At 35.9% G+C, this 26,866-nt stretch overlaps 1 protein-coding gene across 15 annotated transcripts in view; it reads right to left on the bottom strand.

The window, feature by feature from the left end:
* Positions 1–327: 327 nt before the first annotated feature.
* CD55 (CD55 molecule (Cromer blood group)) overlaps positions 328–26,866 on the bottom strand; it is a 48,291-nt gene continuing 21,752 nt past the window's right edge. For 3 of the 15 annotated variants that reach the window (XM_061382117.1, XM_061382116.1, XM_061382115.1), the window contains 8 exons: positions 26,402–26,584; positions 24,823–25,014; positions 23,615–23,714; positions 22,516–22,601; positions 18,578–18,766; positions 13,726–14,385; positions 10,241–10,261; positions 8,614–8,782 (listed from right to left, as the gene is read on the bottom strand). In XM_061382117.1, the coding sequence (XP_061238101.1) occupies positions 8,649–8,782; positions 10,241–10,261; positions 13,726–14,385; positions 18,578–18,766; positions 22,516–22,601; positions 23,615–23,714; positions 24,823–25,014; positions 26,402–26,584 (1,565 nt within the window). In that variant the 3' untranslated portion in view covers positions 8,614–8,648. Of the gene's footprint in view, positions 1,521–2,757; positions 2,856–4,855; positions 4,929–8,613; positions 8,783–8,901; positions 10,262–12,363; positions 13,388–13,725; positions 14,386–18,577; positions 18,767–22,515; positions 22,602–23,614; positions 23,715–24,822; positions 25,015–26,401; positions 26,585–26,866 lie in introns of those variants that run through there. The other 12 variants (XM_061382109.1, XM_061382120.1, XM_061382110.1 and 9 more) reach the window with 12 other exon arrangements.

The following is a 26,866-nucleotide window of genomic DNA, read 5'->3' as shown; positions in this document are numbered from 1 at the left end:
TCCATCCAAAAGGAGATCAGTCCTGGGTTTTCATTGGAAGGACTGATGTTGAAGCTAAAACTCCAATACTTTGGCAACCTCATGCAAAGAGCTGACTCATTTGAAAAGACCCTGATGCTGGGAAAGATTGAGGGCAGGAGGAGAAGGGGACAATAGAGGATGAGATGGTTGGATGGCATCACCAACTCAGTGGACATGGGTTTGGGTGAACTCCAGGAGTTGATGATGAACAGGGAGGCTTGGCGTGCTGCGGTTCATGGGGTCACAAAGAGTCAGACACGACTGAGCGACTGAACTGAACTGAACAACAAAGTCAATGAAGCAATGTGACAATATAATTATTGTGAAATTTATTTATGTATATATTCTAGTCTATTCCAACACTTAACATGTAAGTGGCAAGATGACAAGAACATATTAAGAATCTGGAAACTGATGTGATTGCCTTTAGTTAAATCAACAACAAGTAACACATTAAAAGTGATTCTCACTAGGCCAAAGGGCAGCATTCTAAACTCCTATGAAAGGCAGGAAGGGGCTCCCTTATTTATAAATAATTTACACAAGAAAATAAATGTCAAATAATACATGAGACAAAAATGTGGTTATTTCTACTTAGGGAAAATAAATTTTGCTTTACATATCTCCTTGAACTTTTTCTGATATACATGTAAAACATAAATAAATATAAATTAAACTTAATATTACAAAAGAATAAGATTTACAATTTGAATATGAATATCTCACTTCAGAAATATAGCATCTTTTCTTATACTAATATTACAATATCTCTACAGAGTTTTAAAGACATTAAGTCAATCTAAGACAACTTTCACTCTTTCATGGGGGCATTTTTTTAAATAGAAAAAATTGTTCTAACTATCTTACAAATAAGGGGCTAATTCACTATCTGCAATTAATGAAAAAGGAAGAATTATTCCTTCATTATGTATTCTTCCTTTGTCACCAACTAACCCAAGAAACTCAACACTCTTGGATCATCATCATGTTTTTCCTTTAAAAAAATTTGCCAACTAATTCAGGCTCATTTTAGTAGAATAAGAAAAGTAGAAAATGCCCTTTAGTCAAGGAAAATTATTGTATAATGTGTTTTATCTTTTTGACAGTTTTCCTTATAAGAGACTGGTTCATTTGTTTTCAATATCCAATTGTTTTAATTTTTTTGTCTTTTATAAATAAAAATAACATTACATATTTGATGAAAAAAAATTCTTTTTTTTCTTCTTTCTCACATTCTAAACATGAACAAATCTCTCCACTTTCCCACACTTTTATGAAAGTAATCACTCTTAATCTTATGAATTGTTCTATTTTCAAGGGTCTTAGGAGTGTTGAGAATGTGATTCCAGGACAGATTCATCTTTCCTTGCTTCGTGGACATTCCTATGCATCTTAAAAACAAGATAATATGCAAAACACTTTCTTCTCAACTTCTTTGGCTCAGTTAGCCATGGTTTCTAGCATTATAAGCAAAATTGTCAATGTTATACACATATGTCCTGAAAGTAAGAAAAAAAAAAGTTAAAACCAAAATTACTTACTGGTTATATATATTCATTTTTTAATTACTATGTGATAAATCATGAACTAGAATAGTTGGTTAATTTGAGGTACAAAAAAAATGCAAAGTTAGTAAGTTATAGAGCATGGACAATCCCACCCAGTATAGTTCCCTGGTGGCTCAGTGGTAAAGAATCTGCCTGCAGTGCAGGAGACCTGGGTTTGATCCCTGGGTTGGAAAGATCCCCTGGAGAACAGCATGGCAACCCAGTCCAGTATTCTTGCCTGGAGAATTTCATGGGCAGAGGAGCCTGGTGGGCTACAGTCCATAGGATTGCAGAGTTGGACACGACTGAAGCAATTAGGCGGCAGCAGCAGCAGATATGAAAGTGTGTTAGTCACTCAGTCATATCCATCTCTTTGTGACCCCATGGACTATAGTCTGCCAGGCTCCTCTGTCCATGTAATTTTCCAGGCAAGAATACTGGAGTGGGTAGCCATTCCCTTCTCCAGGGGTTCTTCCCAACTCAGGGATCAAACCCAGGTCTCCTGTATTGCAGGTGGATTCTTTAAGCAACACCAACTAAAATACGACACTTGAGTTTTTATTTTCTTGTGATTAATTTCCAAGTTAAATTCAACTAAGATACTTTCAGATTAAAAATCAATGAAAAGTCCCTAGAATAGAAGAAAGTTTAATCAAAAGAAGAAGATACCTAGAAAGTTTCACACATACATATTAAGTCAGTTTTGTTTGATAATTTTGACTCAACATAATAGAGATAAGATCTATAAACATGACTTATAAAAGACTCTTTAAAATAGATTTTATATTTCTTAAATATTACAAATGGGAGAAACAAATACAGTATGAGCCAACCATCTCATGACGCACGTAGTCACAATGAAAACATTCCCATTTGTAAGCCCTAATGTATCAATCTTTTGCTTTTTCCAGATTATTTGCAGGATTGTGAACATCCAAACATTTCAATCAACTGAGTAAAAAACACAGAATGAGATAATAGGTAAATTGCTGAAGAGTGGAAGGCTGAAGACATGTCACATTAACAAAGATCAATGTGTTAGTCAATCATTCAACAAAGAAAAACAATTCTAACAATAATAGAGGTTTAAACCTCTATTGTCCTTTAATAGTCACAGATAGATACCAAGCCAGTTGTGTTAATGGACATTTTCCAAGACACAGAAATGTAATTTTACTGAACCATATACCTTTTGTAAATTACCAGAGGTCTTACTTCTGCAGCATCACCAGTTACAGTGAATCATGAAACTTAAGTGCTGTGGTGTTCTCATGTGTGTAGTAAGAGCTGAATAGTAGAGAAGGAAAATAGTGATTGGATTATGAAAGTTTAAAGCTCAATTAAAAAGCAACATGGGCATTTGTTTATAATCACATTCTTTTTATAAGCTAAAATGTATCATATATACCAACACTTCTAAAAGATGTAAATAAATCCTTGGACAGGCAAACACAAAAGATCAACAGGTAAGGTACGAGACACCTTCACACGTACTTGCTCTTTCCCCTGTCTCGTTGAAAATTAAATTTTATTAAATCAGCATAAAATTGAGAGAATAACAAAGAATGTATAAAGTTAGCTCTTACTCTCAACAGCTTATACTTTCAAAATAAGGCAAGTGGAGTGTTTTTAAGTGGACATTAAAAAAAAAAGGCAAATTCTTTCTTAGGGGTTTGCATGAATTTTCTCTCATTCAGAAATACAAAAATTAGGTTTACAGCAAAATCCCAATAAAACATAAATATTCCCTCCTTCTACATTTCAGCACTTTTCGTTCTATTAAAAATATCATGGTCAATTATTTTACCAAAATATCTGAAGAAACTGATGATAGCCAAGAGAAAGCCCCCAGAAAACTCATTCCATTCCTTCCCCCTCAACCTAACAAGCCCTGGAATATTGGCTTGAGAATTATATTGATAATGCTCCAATTCAAAAGCAGAACTGGACTAAATGTAAGGAAGTACAGAAAATACATGCTTTATTCTTTTTTCCAAAATAGTCTTGAGGAGGCATCTGTATCAACTTAACTCACTTTATATGACTTAGAATTCTGTTATTTATACTGAGCTATAAAGCACATTCTTTAAAAGTTTCAGAAAAATCTGAAGAAGAAGTCATATTTTACTACATTTGCTCTTAAAACATCTATTTTATCGACAGTAAGCAAATATCTATAAAACCTGCCAAAAAAAACAGGACCTAGTGGCCAAATGCTTTTAGCAAAAGACTGAACTGCTTAATGATTTAAAGAATGTTTTCATACTTTAGCTTATAATAGGCTTAAATAATATTGTTCACTTAAAGACAAGGGAAAGAGCCATGAAGGCTAAAAAGGAGATACATCATCCAAAGAATTGAAAAGGCAATTGAGTAACAGCATTAAAATATAATTGTTCTTAAGCAATGAAAAAATAGACAGGCTTTAGGGCACTTCAGAAAGAATTCAGTTTCTGTGAACTCCACAGTTAGTTTTCTGAATGATAAAATCTACGAAACAGAAGGTCAATTTAAATAGTACTCTGTTTACAGGATATATCAGAGCCAACCGTGACTTGATATTTAACACATGTATATTCAATGCAGATCAGACGTTTCAAGTACTGATTTTTTTTTCTTTCTGTGTTGTTTTATCACCTGAGTGCTTACTGTGTGCCAAGTAAGATCCTAACCCCTTTACAGGTGGTGATTCATTTTATCCTACAAATCAGATACTACAATCCCATGAAGTGGGTACTATTATTTCCCCCATTTTACAAATGGGAAAACTGAGGCATAGAGAGGTGAAGCTCCTCACAGTCAAATGGCATGTAAACAGTAGACCCTGAATTGGAATCAAGCAGCTAGGGTCTGGAACCTGCCCTCTTAACCACTGGGCTGACTTTGGCTAGACTGGCATCTATTAATAAATCCGATTTATTCATAGGCCTAATCATATGCAATTTAGCAATACATTAGAGTTTCTTTTTCTAGACATTTTCACTTCTGTACAACACACAGATACTCATAAATTTTACTATGTAGAGAAAAAAGATGAGTTGATCAACAGGTTGTGATGAGATTTTGGCTTTCAAATCACTTAATGTTCTTGTATATACTGAGATAACTAAATTTTTTTAAAAAGACAGGCTATTCATCAAAGATAGTAAATACAGACAAAAGGAATAAAGATATAGCATGTCAAAAGATACAATTAAGCTTAGAAAGTTATCTACTGTTATAGTGTCAAGTTTTACTGGAAAAAAGGTAAGAACAAATTTTTAAAAATCATCAGAATTTTTGCTCACCCTGATTTTCCACCGTCCCAGAAAATTTTGACTAGAATTATGATACCAATTATTACAGTAACGGCAACACATCCTTGAGGGGGAAAAAATGGTAAGTTAACCAATATAGAAATGAGCAATTACATATACAGTGTAATTCACAATGACAAACATACTGATTATCAGGTAAGTTAAAGAAAAAACAGGAGACTTGAATTATATTTTGCTTGTTTGCTTATGTCACAAGTTTGACAGTAAGATCTACATGTTCTTTATCCTGTTTTATTTCAAGGGAAAATGAAATATTTAAAATGAAGATCACAATGCTCAAATAAAATCTTACAGATTCGAGAGGATTCTAAAATGTTTCAACCCCACCATGCTTAATTTTAAATTATTTGATCACTGATTATTTAAACATTGTCTGTACTATGTACCATTTCAGCACTAGAAGATGTCTTGGAGTTCACATTCATTTTGTAGATAATTAAATTGAGTCTGAGAAAGGTGAAGCTTCCACATGCGGTTAATGGCAAGGCCATTTACTCAGTTCATAGTAAAGGTAACAGAGATGTAGGCCTTTCTCCATCATAGGAAAGGCATCAGTATCTGGGCATGGAGAGTAAAACGACAGAAATGCTTTCCAGTGTTTAGTCTATTGCAGATAAAATTTCATTTAGGGAAACTGGTATTTACTTTCAATATTAAATGCACTATTTTGAGTGGAACAACAACAAATAATTGATGAAATAATGTAATCAACAGTAAAAAAAAAAAAAAATTTTATACCTTGATTTTTACACATAAACTTTCTTCTTAAAACCAGTCACTGCCCTTTCTCCTCACCACCTGAGTATCCCTTTTCCTCCCTACTGCTGCTGCTGCTGCTGCTGCTGCTGCGTCTACATCCTCCCAAATCCTTGAACTCTATTTTATTGATCTGTACTACAAAGTATAATGATACTAGAAAAGCAACTGAAGCTAATGTGACTAACAAGTGTGTCCAGTTTCAAATCAGCAAAATACGATAAATGTCGCATAATTGAGCTGCCACGTGGATACATAATTTTAAAAACAGCTGTTTCTACCACAGAATTTACAGTATTTTACCCAATTTCTTTAATTGATTCCTTAGCACCATAGCATTAGTTTGAAAGATTACACTAATAAAATAAGTCATGGCTCCTTTAAAATTTGGGGTTTCTTTTTGTTTTACCACTTCCCATTAATCCCACCATTTTCAAATGTTGCAGAAAAATCCCATTTTCAATTTGAATGATAAATGAAGATGGAAAAATTTTAAAGTGATCCCAAATGTTTGGATGACAAAAGTGGGAATATTCTTAGAACACTGGTCAGCACATATATGTGATTCTAAAAGAAAGTGTGAACATTTATGTTTTAACAGAAAACCAATGCAAACTACAGAAATATGAGAAGTATGCTGCTGCTGCTGCTGCTAAGTCACTTCAGTCGTGTCCGACTCTGTGCAACCCCACAGACGGCAGCCCACCAGGCTCCACCATCCCTGGGATTCTCCAGGCAAGAACACTGGAGTGGGGTGCCATCACCTTCTCCGTGAGAGAAGTATAATTCTAAATAAATAATTTCTCAATTAATAATTAATGAGAATACTATTTTGCAAATTAAAACAAAGAAAACTTTATAAAGGCAATAGTTTATGATCTAAAATTCACCCAAAGGTGAATCAGTACTAATTTAAGACTAAAACAATTTAGGCCAACTTGGTTAGACAGCATTACTGACTAAATAAAGGTGAACTTGAGCAAACCAAACTTCAGGAGATAGTGGACAGGGAAGCCTGGCGTGCTACAGTCCATGGAACAGCAAAGAGTAGGAGCGACTGAACAACAACAACAACCTGAGATAAATGAAACTATAATATTATAAATGAAGTTAAGATTATGATTCCAGTGTCATTAAGGAGCATTTGGGTAGGAAAATCACAGAATTTTAGAAATGTTTTTCTCTAAGTAAAAGGAGTATTTTAGTAATGTTCCCCACTAGGTAGAAATATATTTACCTAGTCCTTAAAACAGTGCAGAGCAGTTTGTCACATATTAGCACATTATCTCCAATAACTGGCATGGTACTTGTCAATAGTAAAAATCCATGATTTTAACTGTTCATAATCTTCTCCATAAAAATACCTGAGATTACTCAAACTAAATTTGTATTAGATGGGTATTACATTAATAGAGTATTATCTCCATTCCTGAACAACCCAAATCAGAATGAAGCTGCCTCCTTTCCTGAAGAAATGTGGATTCATCCAAGTCATTTCAAAAGGTCTCACTTACACACATGCCATAAAGTGGAAATGCACTCTCTGTACTGTGAAAAACTAAGAAAGCTGTGAATAGGTTTTGTTCTTCCTTATAATCCTATTTAACATAAAAGCATAAGTAAATAAGCATGTGATATTTAAAAGAAAAAGTACTTTAGATACTTCACTGAGCATTCTCTTAATTTTTTTTTCTTTACTATTACTAATTCCTACAAGCAGCTTATGAGTGTCACAACATAGGATTTCAGCAATGAAGGGAAAAAAAGCAACACTTATAAAGAATCAGGACTAAATTGTTAAATTTGAGTTGTACAGATCTAGGAAAAGAATTTTTCTACCCTTTCAAGCACTGAGTGCTAAAGAAACTAATCATCTCCCTCTATTCAAGTGCCTAATAGCAGTGTGACCTTGGGCAAGTTAAGAATCTTGCACAGCCACAGTTCCTCTCAGCTACAAGGTGGGATACAGCTACATTACAGGACTGCTGTGAGAAGTAAATGAAATAATACACAGGCATGTTTCAATGCAGTCCTTACCACCGACTCAAGATGCACATGTCACTCTAATAAAGGGCTATCTGATTCTTTGGTGTGGCCAGAGGGAACGATAAAATTGTCAGAAATCCATCTCAGAAGGATAATAGTGAAAAATAATAAAGAATTATTAAAGCTGAGATTTACCCAATTTTTAGCACTATACCAATAGTTTTCACAACCCATATTTCATTAAGCTTCCAAGACTTTAAATAAGAATCATGATCACCATCTCATAAATGAAAAAATTGAGACTCAGAGAGATTAAGTAAACCACTTGGGTTGAGTAATTATTAAATGGAAAAAAAAAAGTCCAAAACAAGATTGAAACCAAGATCTGACTGACTCCAAAGCACAAGTCATCCTTCTGTAAAATACTGTCATCAAAAACAAACAGAAAACCCCACAACTATATACAGCATGTATTCTCAGTGGGGTTGGTATCATCCCTAAAGGGGAAAAAGTTTGTTTTTGTTTTTTTTACTTTTTACATATAAAGTACAGATGTGCATACAGTACACAAATAGATTTATATTATATCTATAATATTAATATTTTATAGGGATGATTAGGAAAAAATGCCTTACAAGATCCTTGAGGGGGAGAGGGTAATAAAAAAAAAAAAAACATTGTTTTTGGAAAATACACTAATACACAGCAGAGAATAACTTTAAAAATCACCTTGCAGGGATATCACTGGAGGTCCAGTGGTTAAGAATATGCCTTCCAATGCAGGGGATGCAGATTTGATCCCTAGACAGGGAACTAAATGTCCCACATGCTTTGGGGCAACTAGGCCTCAATCAGACAGCCCATGGACAGCAAACTATAAAGCCCTTGCACCACAAAGATCTCACATGTGGCAACTGAGACCCAAGACAGTCAAAAATAAATAAATAAAATGTTTTAAAGAAAATCACAAGGCAGGCTTCACTTACACAGCAGATCAAGTTCTGAGATGAGCAGTCAGTGTCTATTTCTTGGCAAAATTAAACAGGAAAAAATTCAAAGTTTTTGCATTCAAATGCAAAGTTCTAGTATCATTTGTGTCACTCATGTGCATTGCAGTGGAATCAATAAAAGCAATTTCCTTGTTGTAGAGGTTATCTTTAAAATGAGAAAAGTGACCTCATTCACAGAATACATTTTAAGAAGTAAAGATAATTTTCAGGTTTATGTTTTATAAGTTTAAGATCCCAAAGAAAAATATTACCATATGTCTGATATAAGAGGGAAGGAATTCCTCTTTATTTTTGAGCACAGGTTGGAATTACAACTAACCCTAAGGGAAAGTTTCTGGAAAATCACACAATATATACTTAAAGAATTTCAGGGAAAATAATAAGCACCTCAAATCTTCACTGAATGCCATTGAGCTGGTAAGAAAAAGTGTATCTATTAAATTTTAACTTCATCTATTAAAAATGTCATTAAGCCATTAGATCATGAGATTTTTCACTTAGAATACATTTATTTTTATTTAAAATATAGAATGGACAAAATGAATTGCAACTGTTGGAATCTTTCAAAATAAATCTTTTAGCTTAAAAAAGTTTTGCCTAAAACACAAAAACTATAATAAGTAACAATGAAAATAATAAAAGCAAGTACTACTTTCAGTTTCATAGTCACATGGCTAATTCATGCATGCATAAGATGAGCTTTCAGCTTATAAACACATAAATCAAAGTGTTTTTTACAAATTTTTATGTGTATTTTCCATTAGACATTACTTATCAATATGCCAATTTAGCTGTATAGCTTCTTAACAGACATTTCTCTTACCATCTTATTATTCTTGTTAATACATAACATCAGATGATATATTTACAAACAAAAAAGGACTGGACCAAATGATAGAAGAAACTGCAACAGGTATGTTTTTGGTCTCATGCCTACAGCAACAGAGCATTTTCTGGAGAAACTTTACTTTAAACCACTGACAGGGAAGGGAAAGGGAAGAAGATATAGCCAAAAGTAACATTCTTTGTTTTACTTGGGACAGGACAAATCTAGAAATAGTCAATGAGTAGTTTCCATTTAATTATAAAACACTTGAAGATAGCAACTGTATTGATAACTCTCTCCTCTTGTGATTCTTAGGCACTAAAATGAGATGCAGTGAGCCACTAGGCATGCAATAATACTTGATTGATTGGCCAAATGACTTGAAGTTCTCCTAAAATTACCCTGGAACAAGAACATAGTGGGAAATGTTCTTAACATAGTGAGTACTCTAACATACTGAGTACCTAATGGTGCCCACAAACATGTCGATAAGATGCCTTTACCTGTTTTCTCTTTGGCACCCACACATACTGTATTCTGATAGTATCCCTAAGACAGTATCACCAACTCAATGGACATGAATTTGACCAAACTCTGGGAGATAGTGGAGGACAGAGGAGCTTGACATGCTACAGTCCATGGGATCACAAAGAGTTGGTCACGACTTAGTGACTGAACAGCAACAACAAAGACAGTAAAAAAACAATATTCTTTTCCAGGAATTATATATCCGAATGCGATGACAAATTCTGCGAACTCTCAGAGAGTCACACTTACCCGATGCAACGGTGCTAGCAACTAAAGAAGGAAAAAAGGAAAGAATTACAAAAGTAAAACTGTTTTAAAGTCATTGATTTGCTAGCAATTTAATAAATATATAAGTTTATCAATCAACTGTACTTAAAAAGAAACAATTATAAATAAATTAATGAAAGCAATCATATTACTAACAATCAAGTAACACACATTAGTATCTCTCTCTATTAAATAAGGGCTTCCCTGGTAGCTCAGATGGTAAAGTGTCTGCCTACAATGCAGGAGACCCAGGTGCAATCCCTGGGTTGGGAAGATCCCCTGGAGAAGGAAATGGCAACCCCCTCCAGTACTCTTGCCTGCAAAATCCCATGGACTGAGGATCCTGGTAGGCTACAGTCCATGGTGTCACAAAGAGTTGGACATGACTGTTCACTTTCTTTCTTTTTTTTCTATTAAACAAAGTCAGTCAACAATAGAAACATAAAATGTGATTAAAGGGTTATTGAATAGTGAAAAAAATACTATGTAAATTTGGTTATATGACTTTATGGCAAGTCAAGGTTACTGTAAGGACTAACAATGACAAATGGAAGGTGCATGGTACATGCACTATGGATTACACTCAGTAGTAGCTACTACTATTTTTTCAATAAAAGCAGAAAAGGCATACAATATTTAAAGGATAAATTAATTGTATATAAGAGAGAAATTTGATCCCAAATATTCACTGTATTTTTATCATAATTTATCAATTTAAAATAATTGAAAAGTTTGTTAAATTTGTTAAATTATCATATTCATGAAGAAAAAAGTATTTCAACACAGTTAGCTGTATAACAAATTTATACTAAGTGAACTTGTTTCTCTTCACCTTGCCCTATTAAACCTATATATTCAACCTAAAATTTTTAGGGCCAGAGATGTTGTAAAATTTTAAGAAGTCAGTAACCACATATAAATGTTAAAATTAATGAACTGAATCTAATTGGATCAATATAAGCCACAAAGCAATGTTGAGTGCAAAAAGTCAAGTTAGGTAATGAAACATATGACATACTGTTTACGCAAATTATAAAAAAAAAAAAAACATGCAAAGCTATAATATGTACTACTTATGGTGACATACGTGTAGCATAAGAATAAAAGCACAGAGAGGGAGCTTGCACAATGAGATACCATCTCACATCGGTCAGAATGGCCAAGATCAAAAAGTTTACATACAATAAATGCTGGAGAGGACGTAGAGAAAAGGGAACCATTCTAAACTGTTGGTGGGAATGTAAACTGGTACACCCACTATGGAGAACAGTATGGAGAGTCCTTAAAAAACTTAGTGTTGCTGTGTGTGTGTGCTTAGTCAGTCAGTCGTGCCCCACTCTTTGCAAACCCATGGACTCCCACCAGGCTGCTCTGTCCACGGGGACTCTCCAGACAAGATTACTGGCACGGGTTGCCATGCCCTTCTCCAAGTAATCTTCCCAACCCAGGGATCGAACCCAGGTCTCCTGCACTGTAGGCAGATTCTTTACCACCTGAACCACCAGGGAAGCCCAAGAATACTGGAGTAGGTAGCCTAGCCCTTCTCCAGGGGATCTTCCTGACCCAGAAATCAAACCAGGGTCTCCTGCATTGCAGGCAGATTCTTTACCAGCTGAGCTACCAAGATAGTCCAGTTGCCACATGATCTAATACTCTTGAATATAGATCCAGAAAAGACAAAAATTCTAATATGAAAAGATATATGCACCCCAATGTTCACTGCAGCACTGTTCACAATAGACAAGACACGGAGGCAGCCTAAATGTCCATCAACAGAGAAATGGGTAAGGAAGATGCAGTACATATATACAATGGAGTATCACTCAGCCATAGAAAGAATGAAACAATACCATGTGCAGCAACATAGATTGTCACACTGAGTGAAGTAAGTCAGACAAAGACAAACATCATGTGATATCATGTATTATGAAATCTAAAAAGAAAAAAATGATACAAATGAATTTAGTTACAAAACAGAAACAGACTCACAGACTCAGAACACAAAATTTATGGTTACCAATGGGAAAAGGTTGGAGGGAGAGATAAATTAGAAGGTTGGGATTTATAGATATAAGCTGAGTCACTTTGCTGTATGAAAGAAAATTTTTTTAAATAAGCAGGAAAAAAAAGCAGGCAGGAATTGAGGTTCCCTTTTTTTAAAAGGGAACTAATTGGAGTGAGATTTTATGTATTTGACCTTTTACCTAAAGGAATAAAGAAACATACAAAGGAAATTTCCACAATAATATCTGTAATGTTTTAAGTTCTTAAAGATTCTGGGTAATGGCCAAATGAGCTTGAGCATGGAAATTTATGAAATTTGTACAATGTACTGAAAAAACAACAATGATAACTATTTGAAGACATGGAAGAACAAACTAACTCAGGCAGAAATAAATCAAAGCTGAGAGAGCTCAGGCAGCAGATGAGCTGCAGGGAGTGCGATTTGCCTGCGCACAGCAGGGAGAAATCCCTAGGCCACTTGGCACAGAGAGCAGAAAGCCACAGTTTCACTGGCTGGAGAAGTCAGGGAACAGAGTTCAGAATCACAGAGCATCTGGAAGGTGAGCGGCTGATGCTGCTCTATTTCTTGACATATGTGGTAGTTCATTGATATTTGCTTTAGAAAAGTTATTAAGCCTTATATGTATATTTTGTACAATTTTCTGTGTGTTGATATCAATGAAAAGTTAAAATAATTTTAAAAATTACCTCTTGGCTTAGTCGTATTGAGATTTAAAAAAAAGATAAAAACAAACGGATAAAAACAACCAAAAATCCACATATCTCTATTAAAGAACAAGAGTGTCTATAAAAATGACTATTCATTAAGCAAGTTGTAAAATAAGAAGACATCCTGGTAGTCTGAAAAAGCATTAATTAGATGGGTTTCATTCACTCAGTAGGTTTTCCTGAAATCTAAAGCATATGTTACTCTGCTTTCATAAAAACTATGAAAAGTCATTTAAAGAGTTAACCTGAAAGCTTTCAAAGAACTCTGTGTTTTTAATTACTTAGAAGACACTATTAAGGTACTTAACCAAATCAGCAACTCTAGGGAATCTGGAGAGGTCCTTCAGCATGCTTGAGGGATGAGTCTCTGTCATTGAATCAGACCTAGAAATCAACCTAAAGGATTATACACACTTGGTTCTTTGAGGGATCATGAGGAATTCAGTGGCTCCCTAAAGCTAACAAGAAAAGCAGCATTTTTTTACTGACGTTAATTTAGAATTGCTTTTATGACACCACAACCTTTTTCTATATCATTGCAAAAATATTTCTTTCTTAAAGGTATGCTCTAGCACAATCCAAAGTTAGCCTCTGAAGAAAGTCAGAACATTGCTATGAAGAAACTCTGCCTACAATAAACCAGAGACTACTTAATTTTTTAACCCTGATGAATTTGAAATTTCTACCATGGCACATAAAATCTATATGTGGAAACCTGGACTGAGTCAACTGACCTGAAGGAGCGCTTCCTCTTCCTTGAGGTGTGCCTGTTGCATGAAAACGTGGGGTTGTCCTGGGAACAGCTGTACTTTTTGCTGCTGTAACACGAGCAGAGGTCAATCTTTGTGTTATACGGAGACCCTTAGTCGTATGTACAGAAGTGGACTTTTGTGTAGTTTTAAGATTCTGTATAAGTAAAGATTTTGCTGGGGTGAATCTTTGGGTTGTTGGTGTGGTTGCAGAAGCATTTGCCATGAGGAGATTCTGAGCTGCTGTAGAGACAGTGTTTGATATTGGGGAATTCCAGGCTGTTGTGGCAGAACCATTTGCTGTGGAAGGTTTCTGAGGAGGTGATGGGACCTTTGTAGCTGGAACATTTACAGTGGTGTATGTCTGAGAAACTAGTGGGGGCTTTGTAGCTGAAGAATTTATTGTGATGAATTTCTCAGGAGTTGGTGGGGTTTCTTTAGCTGGAACATTTACAGTGGTGGGTTTCTGAGGAGTTGGTGGGGTTTCTGTAGCTGAAACATTGACAGTAGTGGGTTTCTGAGGAGTTGGTGGGGTTTCTGTAGCTGAAACATTCACTGTGGTGGGTTTCTGAGGAGTTGATAGGACTTTGGTACCTGGAACATTTACTTCAGTGGATTTTGGAACTGTTGGTGTGACATCAGTTTCTGTAGAAGAAAAATTTTATAATAAAAATAGGTAAATAATGCTGTCCAAGTTAAGATTTAGGAACCAATTGTTTGCTCTGACTCTTCTCTTTCCCCACAAAAATCTATGACTTTTAGGAAACCAAGTATTCTCATGTCTTTCCCAAGGAACTGAAACGCTATATATTATCTTTGCTTTGAAATAAGTTGCACCTATAGGCAACTAAAGTGGATCTACACCAAAGTAATATTGAGATTCCTAAAACTGTTTTCTATTGGAAAAAGGAAATCAAAGTCAGAACTGGCAGTGATCTCATTCTTAATACCCCTCAAATAAAGAGTTTTTCTCATAAAGTGTCCTCTTTCCCTCATGCCAAGACCAAAGAAGAACAGGATGCAACCTTGAAGCAACAAAGATAAGCACAACAGAGTCACTTTTTCCAAAGTGGTCAGGACATGTTAGTGACCTTGGGAACTTGTTTTGTTTCACTTCTCTTTTAAAGCAATAAATTCAATCAGACTACAGTAAATCCCTTTTCTCCTCTTGTGTTGGTTACCAACCTTAAACAGAAAAAAGTTTAGTTCCTCTTTGGATTTTAGGTGAGATAACAAATATCTGAAGTGCAGATTATTCTGAGAGTCACCAATCTAACATTAAAATTTTAGGTCTGTTTGACTTTGGGTTGCTGATCCAATCTCCCTCATAAGGCAGTACTGAGTAGTGTGTAAGCCTGTTTGACCAGATATTAGAGATTGCTGTCCACTTCTCTAAGCTTCAGTTTTCTCATCTGTAAAATGAATGAGTTTCCAAAAAGTTTTACTAATGAGGTGCCTGGAGATAGTTTTATTTTTATTCTGCTTAGAGTCCTGAAAGTTTTTGGAATCTCTTGGTTGAAAAATTTCATCACTTTGGGAAATTTTTCAGTCATTATCTCTTAGTATATTTCTTATGCTTCTCTCCCTCTCTCTCTTTCTCTCCTCTATTTTTTTAATCATAATTAGAACAGTCATATCTCAAAAGTCTCTTAAATTTGGTCTGTATTTTACTTTCATTTTTCTCCTTGTTCTTCAGTTTTAAATAACCTTTCTTCCAGTTCCCAATACCATCTCCTGCTATGTCCGAATTGCTGTTAAACCTGTCTACTGTACTGCTCAGATACTATATTTTCCCATTGAGGAATGTCTATTTTACTCCATTTTATAGACTCCAAATCTCTGTTGAAGTTCTCTATCTTTTCCATTAGTATCTTGAATATATTAATCACTTAAAATCCTTGTCTGCTAACTCAATTATCTAGATTTTTCTTATTTGCTTTTCATTTCTCCTAATTTGGTTATAATTTCTTGCATCTCTCCATATCTAATAATTTTTTATTGTATGCAATACATTGTATAAAATTCAGATGATATGATCTTCCAAAGGGAGGGTATCCTTTTCTGATAGGCAGATTGGTTTGCGGTGATCACATCCTCAGCCTATGAGGACTGAGCTGGGTTACAGTTTCCATATGACTCAGTCTACTTTTGCTGCTTGGAAGTGCATCTTTTTTCCTCAGCCCTGAGAGACTGTGGGAGATCCAAGTCTATTCTTCAGCAGTGCCCTCTCTCTCCACAAAGCTTCAAAATGAGCTTAAATGTTGTAAGAAGGACACTGACTGTATGTTTGATACAAGCCTGTTTTTGTGATGGGTTTGTTGTCCAAATACCATAAGCTTCAGGAAGATCTCATTTTGTACTTTGGCAGCTTGGGGTCTAGCTCCCCAGTCTCACCTGCATTCCTAGAAATCAGCAAATGGCTCTTAGGAAAAACTGGGTCAGCATTTGAGGATTTCCATTTTCCAGTGTGTTATCCTAGCTAACCACAACTGCTGAGATCAATGGTCTTTTATCTGGTTCAAGATGGATCCTCAGGCTAGGTGCACATCAGAATCATTTGCCTTCATTCAGAATTTTAGTTCATTCAGCCCTAGTTATTCCCCTGAGGGAACAATTTTTGCCTTTAAAATATGGTTTAAAAAAATCTACCCAGGTTTTGTAGTTATTGTCATGCCAGCATTGGCCTGCCATGACATCCTTGAGCATTACCATAGAGTTGTAAATTCTAAATAGCTGATTATTTAATAAAATAGGGGAGATAAATATGAATTGATCATATGGCTAAAATCTAAAATATCAAAATTTACTCACTTTAAATGAATTCAAACCATTAAATGAAATTTACACCTATCACATCTTTACATCATAATAACCATTATCATTAATGGTACAGAGAACAAATGTGCAATATTACTAGGACAGTAAATTGGTACAGTTTCTTTTGAAACAATATTGGTAACATCTATCAAAAGTTTAAATGTATATATCTTTGATATTGTAATTACACTTCAAGGAATTTATTGCAAATAATGTATTTGCACAGATACAAGGAACACAATAATATTTACTGTAGAACTTTTTTTAAAATATTTTTTTAAAAAACTATAACAGATACTAAATTCCCTTCAATAGGAGACTGGTTAAGTAAATAATGTATCCATATCATTAATATGATTTTTAAAAGAAATATGTGTATGTATATTTATTTCTTAGAATAAAATACAAAAATTTGTAAACAGTGGCTACTTCTGAGGATAGGACTAGAAGAGACTTTTGCTTTTCATTTTATATAATCATCAACATGGTTTTAACATTGTGTTGTGCTTAGTCACTCAGTTGTGTCCAACTCTCTGTGACCCCATGGACTGTAGCCCGCCAAGATCCTCTGTCCATGGGGATTCACCAGACAAGAATACTGGAGTGGGTTGCTATGCCCTCCTCCACAGGATCTTCCCAATCCATGGATCAAATCCAGGTCTTCTGCATTGCAGGTGGATTCCTTACTGTCTGAGCTACCAGGGAAGCCCAAGAATACTGGAGTGGGTAGCCCATCACTTCTCCAGGGGAACTTCCCAACCCAAGAATCAAACTGAGGTCTTCCGCATTGCAGGTGGATTCTTCACCAACTGAGCCACCTGGGAAGCCTGGTTTTAACATTACTTCATAATATTCATGTATACCACTTATATGAAAAAACTACTATTAATAAGCAATGCTATTTAAAAACCATGCTAATACAATTCAAGTATAATTATAAAAGTAATTATTTGTTTGAATTATACTGGCATTTGAATATGATACTGCTTAAATAAATGCCACCTCCTAGGAAAGTTCTAGAAATGTAAACAAGAGAGCATTGTCAATAAGAGAGAAATTCTGGAGGCAGAAAACAATACAATTCAATGAAGTCAACAGGTGGGCAAGAGTTTCTCTTTGTTGTCACAACATATAAGATCATTATTTAGATCTCTCAGTTCAATCTAAGATTTCCTCTCAATTAAATAAACCACTTTATACACTTTTTTTAAAAACAAGAATATATCTATATTAACTTATTGAAAGTAACATGGTAAGAAACAGCAAATATAAGCTAATTCACTAAAAACATGAGACATATATGTGTGCATATATATATATATATATAATTATACACCTCCATCCTACTCTGCAGTTCAAGCCGTAAAGAGTCCATCTGCAATGCAGGAGACACAGGAGACATGGGTTTGATCCTTGGGTGAGGACAATCCCAAGGAAATGGCAACCCACTTCCTTGCCTAGAAAATACCATGGACAGAGGAGCCTGGTGGCCTGTAATCCATAGGGTCGCAAAGAGTCAGACATGACTGAGTACACACATACTTGCACTATTATATATGTACAGATATTCACAGAGGTCATGTGTGTATTATTTGTATTTTACCATATGGTGGCTCAGCAGTAAAAGAATCTGCCTGTAATGCAGGAGAAGTAGAAACTCGAGTTTGATTCTTGAGTTGGGAAGATCCCCTGGAGAAGCAAATGGCAACCCATTCCAGTATCCTTGCCTGGGGAATCCCATAGACAGAGGAGTCTGGCAGGCTACAGTCCATGGGGTTGCAAAGAGTAAGATACAGCTAAGCAACTAAGCAACAGCAGCAATAACATGTTCTCCACATCAGTGCTTCTTCCTTTTTGGAAGTCATAGACCCCCTCGTAGAGTCTATTCCCCAGAAAAATGCAAATATGCTTAAGTACAACACTTTACATTCATTTCTCAGGGAGTCTGTATACTCTCTGAAGCCCATATACAGACCCAAGGGTAAGAACAAACAGAATTGTAACTTTGCAAATGGATTACCTCTACACTGAGGTAGGGGGCCACTCCACTCTCCTTGGTCATCTTTTACAGTACAATAGATAGAGCTCTCTCCATGTAGGGTGAAGCCTTCCATACATTTATATGTTACAGATTGTCCGTATGCATAACTGTTTTGTTTCTCTTGAATCATTCCATGGTCAACTTTTGGTGGTTCTGGACATAAAATTTCTTTTAAAACATCATAACATATGTTAAGTTAATTAAATCCCCAAGATAATTTCATAAACAAGATTAAAATATGTTAAATATTTTATTTAAAAAAATAAAAATATACCATTCTTTTAAATTAAACATTTCATCTCAGAGAAAGCAAGGCAGAGGCTTCCATTTAAGGAGTAAAAGGACTTGAGTTTAAACCTAAGATGTACCCTCCTTAGAGCAGAGAAGAGGGCTCTGCTTTTGATTCCAGGGAGAAACAATACCGAATGAAAGAGCTGGGAATGTAAGTGGCATGCATGGGAAACAGAAATTTTGGATAGAGCAAAAGATTTTAAAAGTGAAAATTAGACTTTGATTTTCAGGATAAAATTTTTAAAGCATGTGTTGACTCGGCCTTTTATTTGAAGTAAATCTTACTGAGCAGCGGAATCTGTAAAACAAATACAAGCAAAGTATTGATTGTTATATTATAAAAAGAGGCCTCTCCCTGGCAGCTCCCCTGATTCAGTGGTTCCACATTCTCTAGAGACATGAACCTGTTTTTCTTGTCTTTTTTTTTTTTAAGCAAGAAAGCAATGTGATCACATGGGGACGTCAAATTACATCAAATACTCTTAAGTACCCAGACAATACTAGCTATTTATGAATTACTTTTAGGCCACTGATCAAAGCAAGGGACAAAAACAAGCTAATCTGATTTACACTGGGCTGAGTGGGTATTGACAACACACATTACAGCAGTTCAGTCCCAGCAGTTTCTGAGCATCTAATACATACTGGTCATTGCTCTATAAATAGAAGTATAACCAAGTAAGATACAGTTCCTCTGTCTTAAACTATAGTGGAAAGAGACATTCAAAGAGATCATTTCCATACAAAATGGTGAGGATTATCATAGAAGCACGCGCAGTGGTGTGGAAAGAACGAACAGTTACAGTCAGGGAAAGCTTCGAGGAGAAATTCGCGAGCAAACTCTTAAAAAATAAAATAAAAGGGGTAGGGGGCGCTGAAGGGATTTCCTGGCAAAGGCAGTATCATAAGAAATGATGCAGGGACATGAAGAAGTCTGAGGTATCCAGACAACCTCAGCAGTTTGTGAAGGAAGAGGGTGAGACGTAAAGTGTGGAGAATTGGATAGACCGTGGCTAGACTTGTACACTGTATGCAGGGGTTTAGACCTGGTGCGCTGGACGTGATGAGGAGATACTACCAAGTCTCTTTCAAGAAGGGAAGAGACCAGTCACATTTGTGTTTCAGATGCATGACAGGGTAGAGGCTGGATAAAACACTAAAGGGGTGTGAGAATGGAGGCTGGAGGCCACTGCAGTCAGCATCACTTGAGCAAGTGGAGCTCCTGCCTAGCTCCCACATGGAAAGGCCACGCTCTTGCCCTCCTCTGGGTGTGCCTCTCTCTATTAGATGGGGAATCTGCAGGGCTGAGATAGTATGCTCAACGACAGCTCCTCCCCACCCCATTCTAAATCACGCTCCAGGAACCGGTGCCCAGAACTCCCTGGGCCAACACTCCTTTCAGGGCTTCTCCCTGTCCATATTCTTGACAATAGTCTATACTGCTGATGTGTCCACCTTTAGGCCAGAATTCAATGGAGTGGGGCTAAGGGTTATAGGGGATATGATTTGGGTGTGTAGATTGAGCTATCCATTTACAGGCATCAGAGACCCCTCACAGTGCAAGAAGGGGGCACCAACTTGAGAATGGATGAATCTTAGATTAGGGACCTCCATTTATACTCTTGTCCTATGCCCTGAAAATGTTAGAAATAGCTCTTATTGCAAAGTCTAAATGAAAGCTAGTAAACCATATTAAAAGTGTTATATATAGAAGATAATACAGGTTTGAGAAATATATTAAGGAGATAAAGGAAAAAATATTTGGTGATTATAAGTGAGAGGTTAAGATAAAGAGAGGGGACTGGAATGACAGATATTATAGAGCAGCAACTGATTCTAGGCTAGTGTGTACTAGCAGTCAACTAAAATTATTTTTGAAAAGAAAATATTGGCAGAGAGATAGGAAAACAGGTGTTTCTGACATTGAGGCTTTCTTCAGAGGTGAACAAGTATCACCTGTGATTGGCGTATGACCGAGGAAAAGTTCTGAATAAGTCCATTGTTCCTTCCTTCTTTAGATCCACACCTCCATATCCACATTCACAAAGGGACATCAATGCTGCCTCATGTGCTGATAAAAGCCCAGAGTGCATACTTGAGATATGCTGTGTGCTCAGTTGAGGTCAAAAACCTCATTGCTTAAGAATTTATACTTTCTACTTGAAGTCTTTGGTGGAAAGTCTACATTAGGAGAAGCAGGGCTTTAATAGGGATAGTTGAAGACATGGGGTTGCTGAATGAAAAGGGCTCTTTCCCACAGAATACAGATGTCAGTGATTGCAGAGTTGCAGAGCCAGGTAAGAGAGTCAGAGTGAAAAATATGAACATCAGGAGTTTTACCACAGAATTGAAGATATTAGACAGAGAGCAGGACCTGGACTAGCTGTAAGCAAACACAAAGAGAAACTGGGTTTGCAGCACAAAAGCTCTTCTGTGCTGGAATGCATGCTTGGTGTACACATTTCTGTGAAATTCATGACAGCAGTTGCTTGTAAATATGTTGGCCTCAACTGGGAGACTGCTTGTCCAGACTTTGTGACAAGTTGTTGCCTCTGTCAGAAAAAAAGATACTGTCTAGCTCCTGCTTGCTTTCCATATTCGCTTTAGTATCAGTTACAGCATTCCTAACTGGATGACATAGGAAAGGTGATGGTAGGTAGTAAGGATGGATATTTGAAAATAATAATGAAAAAAAGGAAGAAATAGTAGATATAGGAGGTGGGGCCCAAGGTGGGTGTGGCAAGAGCAAACTCCTTGTTGGCAAGGCTTCATTTCATTTGTCTTGTTATCAGTTGACCCCACACATTCCCTACCAGAGAGCATGACGCTTGTTAAATTACACTACCTCTACTCAAGTTTCCTGCTCTTAATAACACCAAAACTTGAAATGAGCAATAATTTCAGTGAGGATGAGAGAAATAAAGCCTACTTTTTAAAACACTGCACATATATACTCCTCTGTTTTCAGGAGACATATGTCTCTAATGCACATATATTTAACTTGATATACCCTTTTAGGAAACTAGCCTCTGTGCCCTCTTCCCTCTTGAGAAGACAGAATTTTCAAGTGCAGATATTTCTTCATTACGATATATGCTTATTTCTCTAAAGATAAAAGTATTTCATGGTTTAAAACATTTCAACATAATTAGCTCAGTTAACAATCCTTAAAGGAATCTAGTGTAAGGTAACACTAGGTCTTAGAAGAATGATGGGCTTGAAATCAAGAGGTCTGGGTTAAGTGCCTACTTTGGCCACTTATTTTGGCATATAGGGTCAAGTCGTACAGACCTTTTAATGAATAGTATTTTAACCACCAAAAAATTAAAAATTATGAAGGAGGGGAAAAAAATCCCAAATCTATTTTATTTGACTGTTAGAAGGAATGATAAGATAATAAATGACCAAGCACAATATAAACCTTAGTTAACTTTTAATCCTTTATCCTCATGGTTAATAAATTAAGACGTATTACTAATAGAGTTATATAAACTAGGCAAAACATTCACACATTGGAAGGTGAGGGTACTACAAACATATACTGACGGTAATTCTAAAGAGCAAAAAGCAATTTATCATTGATTATTCAGTCCCACAGCAGAGTGCTTAGATTTTTTCAGTCTTACCTTGGCATTCTGGAAATTCATTAGTCCACCCAACAGTATTTCCCACAGGAGCACAGAAACTAAAAGTTGCACCAACTAATTTGTATCTAAAATGAGGGAAGAAAAAAAACATTAAGTTTCACTCACACATATTTGACTTCCCTTAAATCCTTCAGAATAGCGCCTTACAATATTTGTTACACCAGTAGATAGAGACAAAACAATAGTTGATAAAAGCTCATTTGGCAGTTTAAAGGAAAAGAAAAAATTATATCTAAAAGGGTGACATCAAAGATAAAAAAGTGTAAGATAAGCAAAATATTTTTTATTTGGGTAAGGCATATGTTAGAAAATATTAAAATATTTTAAAACATTTTTAAAGAATACAGATGCTTAAATCTTTTCTATTTCTGAGTTATAAAAGATCAATACAGATTCCATAGAATAGTAGAATGTACTTATATTTAAAGGGTTCAAAGTATCCCCAGATTTGTTATTAATGATCCAAATATCTGTGTTTAGTACAGGAGACAAATGATACTGGTAGCTTTATAAATAACAGGGACACACACACAGAATAAAATATCATAGTCCAATTTACAGATATTAAATGAGAAAATGAATATAAAGCTTTTAGCAGCACTTGAAACACTGATAATCCTCAATGATAATACTCCTTTCCCATATATAGAGGACTCACAAAAGATCTTAGGTCAGAATGATATTTTTACACTAGGAATGATTGTTTTTAACCCTTGATATCTTATAACGGATTGTTCGCGTACAAAGAAAACAAACAAATGCAAACTCATTATTTAGGTAAAGACTGGTTTCAACACTGAAAAGATTTAATTTCTCCAAGGATCATCAACTTATCACAAGTTTTTTCATCTACAAGTCACAGTTAAAACTTTATAATGAAATCTAGTGATTGAGAGAATTTTGGTGGTATTATAAGAAATATTCCTTTCTTGCCCCATTTTACTAACTTTAACTGCAATGAATTCATCATTGAGCAGAGGGTGGTTTTATTGCTTGTCACAAATCTAAAAGTTTCTATCTTAAATTCTAATTTGTCTTTCCAGTTGTTAAATATAGTGTTTCATATGCTCAGACTTACCCTGCGTTACATGAAAAATAGATGGTTGCACCAAGTAGTATGTCAGTTGTTATATTGACATGACCATTTTCTATTTCTCTAGGCTTAGGACATGATTTTTCTAGGAAAGAATATAAATTTATTTTTTTCATTAAATTATCAGGCACGTCTATGCAAATTCACCATCTGAACCATTGCTATTACTTATCCAACTATTTAAATTGTACCTTCATTTTATCAGTTTCAAGAAAGCAAGGTATTAGTCCATGGGGTCACAAAGAGTCAAACACAACTGAGCAACTTTCACTTTCTTTAAAATATACACTTAAGTCATTTTGCGCTATGTTAAATCACTTCAGTCACATCCAACTCTGTGCGACCCTGTGGACTGTAGCCTGCCAGGCTCCTCAGTCCATGGGATTCTCCAGGTAAGAATACTGGAGTGGGCCATTTCCTTCTCCAGGGTATCTACCCAACCCAGGGATCGAACTCACGTCTTTTAAGTCTCCTGCATTGGCAGGAGAGTTCTTTACCAATATTGCATTTTTAGGTAACCTTAAACTAAATTTAATCATAGGTTAAAGGTTTTTCCAGTGGTCATGTATGGATGTGAGAGTTGGACTATAAAGAAAACTGAGCACTGAAGACTTGATGCTTTTGAACTGTGGTGTTGGAGAAGATTCTTGAGAGTCCCTTGGACTGCAAGGAGATCCAACCAGTCCATTCTAAAGGAGATCAGTCCTGGGTGTTCATTGGAAGGACTGATGTTGGAAACTCCAACACTTTGGCCACCTGATGCGAAGAGCTGACTCATTGGAAAAGACCCTGATGCTGGGAAAGATTGAGGGCAGGAGGAGAAGGGAATGACAGAGGATTAGATGGTTGGATGGCATCACCGACTCAATGGACATGGGTTTGGGTGGACTCCGGGAGTTGGTGATGGACAGGGAGGCCTGGGGTGCTGCGGTTCACAGGGTCGCAAAGAGTCAGACACGACTGAGCGACTGAACTGAACTGAAACCTTAAATGTGAAATCAGTGAGCAAAGTAATATTTCTGGCTCACAAGTATTTAGTTTGCCTAATTTAAAACAAATTGGTTCTAATGGTTCATTTAAGAAACATTCTAAATAATAATATGTACACATAGACTTCTGCTATGAGTGAAGGAAGAAACATCATTTTCCCCAAACACCATATGATTAAGATTACTCTTTAAAACCATACTCACTTTTACAAAATCTATCAGGTTTGGACCACACAAAATTCTGAAGACAAGTTATGCTTCCTGAAAGAGAAGGGTCCCTTATGTAGCCCTGACGGCACTCATATTCCACAGTGGTACCTTCTGGGAAATAATTCTGTTGGCTATAAGACTTTTTGAGAGATGCAAAAAGTAGCCTGGTTGGAACATCACAGCTACCTAAAAGTATTAACAAAACAACAACAACAACAAATGAGTATCACTTGCTGTTATAATCGATGTCTAATTATCTGGTCCTTAGATCACTCTTTATCTGTATTTCTTTGTACATAGTATTCATATTAATGTCACTATGGCATTGATAGTGTATCAGCATATTCACATAGAAATTTTCATTCCCTAATTACTAGAGCCCTGTGAAGTAGATTTGGTACACCAAAGTCACTATGTCCACAATTCAGAAAATGTAACTTATTTCAGTCGCCTGGCATCATTCTGGCATTGACTCAATGAAGGCCAATTCCCTTACCCTGTCCCATGTATCATAGGGATAGATAAGAACCAGCATTTCCAGATCCCTGGGCTAGTGTCCTGGACAATAATAATAGTTAACAATGATAGCTAACATTTATTGAGTACTTGTAAATGTATTACACATGTAAACTCATTTAATCCTCAGGACAACCTATGGAGGCAAGGATCAGATGAGCCAATGGAGCACATGAAGTATTTAAAAACTGGAATCATCTAGACAAATGCAAATTTATAGTGGCATCATATAGTGTAAGGGGCATTAGATCTATGATCAACAGACTCACTGGCTCTTCTGCATAAGGAGCTCCTGATCCCAAGGAAATTGTTTAACTGGGAGTTGCTTTCTCAACTGTAAAGTGTGGATAAGTCCTTAACTAACCTCAGGGAGTTGTTTGAAGAATTAGACAAAGTAGTCTATGCAGAATAACTCTATTCAGTTGTAAACACTAAAGCGTGATACATGTGTAGAGACATGTCCTTCAACCTCCTGCCTTGGGATCATGGATAAATAAAAACAAAACGTTAACACTGATTTCACACCTGATTTCAAAAAGTACTTGTGGCAGTTTCTATGTTCACTGTAGTTTCTATTGCTCCAAGTTGTTCAAACACAGGAATTAAATTTTTATTTTTACTTGTACATGTCAAGGCTAAACTAGGGCAATGACTATAAAGATAGATTTATATTTAAAGATTGAGAATTTTTAAAAATATCACCACAGAGTTGTACTGGGCAAATCCTACAGAGGACTCTCTTATGTGTCTCAAGGTAACTACCAAACATAGTTATAGATAATTTACTCCCTAAACAGTACCTATTGTTTATTTTCGCTATTAATCAGTTCAAGAGTTACACTGTTAGGAAAAAAAAATAAACCTGTTAATGAAGAGCAGGACCTATTCCAGGAAGTAATGCCATCAATTAGCTAGATTGTGAATTGCCAACAGGTATGCCCAGGTGATTAATAATGCTAGAAAACTATCAATTACCAGTCATTCCAAAGAGGGATAAAATTAAACTTAAGAAACATTCCATTCCCATAACTTTTCTAAAATGAAATGAAGAACTTACGATTACAAAATTCTGCAAGCTCTGACCATTTATTATTCTCACAGATCACTGAGTCTGCCTTGCCAGGAACTTTTACAAAGCCTCTGTTACATTTGTAGGTTACTGTTCTTTTTTCAGGAAAACTTGTAAGACCTCCCAAAGCTGCTTGGGCATTAGGCACATCTGGGGGAAGGCTGCAGTCACCTAGGAAGGAATAAACAAAACTGAAGGAAATACCACTTTTCAATTCATAGCAACATTCTTTTCCAAGACAAATAAGGGAGGCAGCAAAGGCTTTTGATGCCTACATATTTCCATCCAGTGCTGAGCTGACACATCAAGAACTTGCAAGGCTTCCTGTCTGTCAATTAACTCAAAACTAAAAGAAATTCCTGCCCCTCGTTATCATATACATAGAGAGAGAGAGCTTTAGAGTTTCACAGAGATACTGTTTCGAGGCACACAATACAGACAGACGCCCCCTTG

The sequence above is a fragment of the Bos javanicus genome, chromosome 16, assembly GCF_032452875.1.
Source record: "Bos javanicus breed banteng chromosome 16, ARS-OSU_banteng_1.0, whole genome shotgun sequence".
In the NCBI taxonomy this organism is placed as follows: Eukaryota; Metazoa; Chordata; class Mammalia; order Artiodactyla; family Bovidae; genus Bos; species Bos javanicus.
This window is presented reverse-complemented; position numbering and strand designations above follow the sequence as displayed.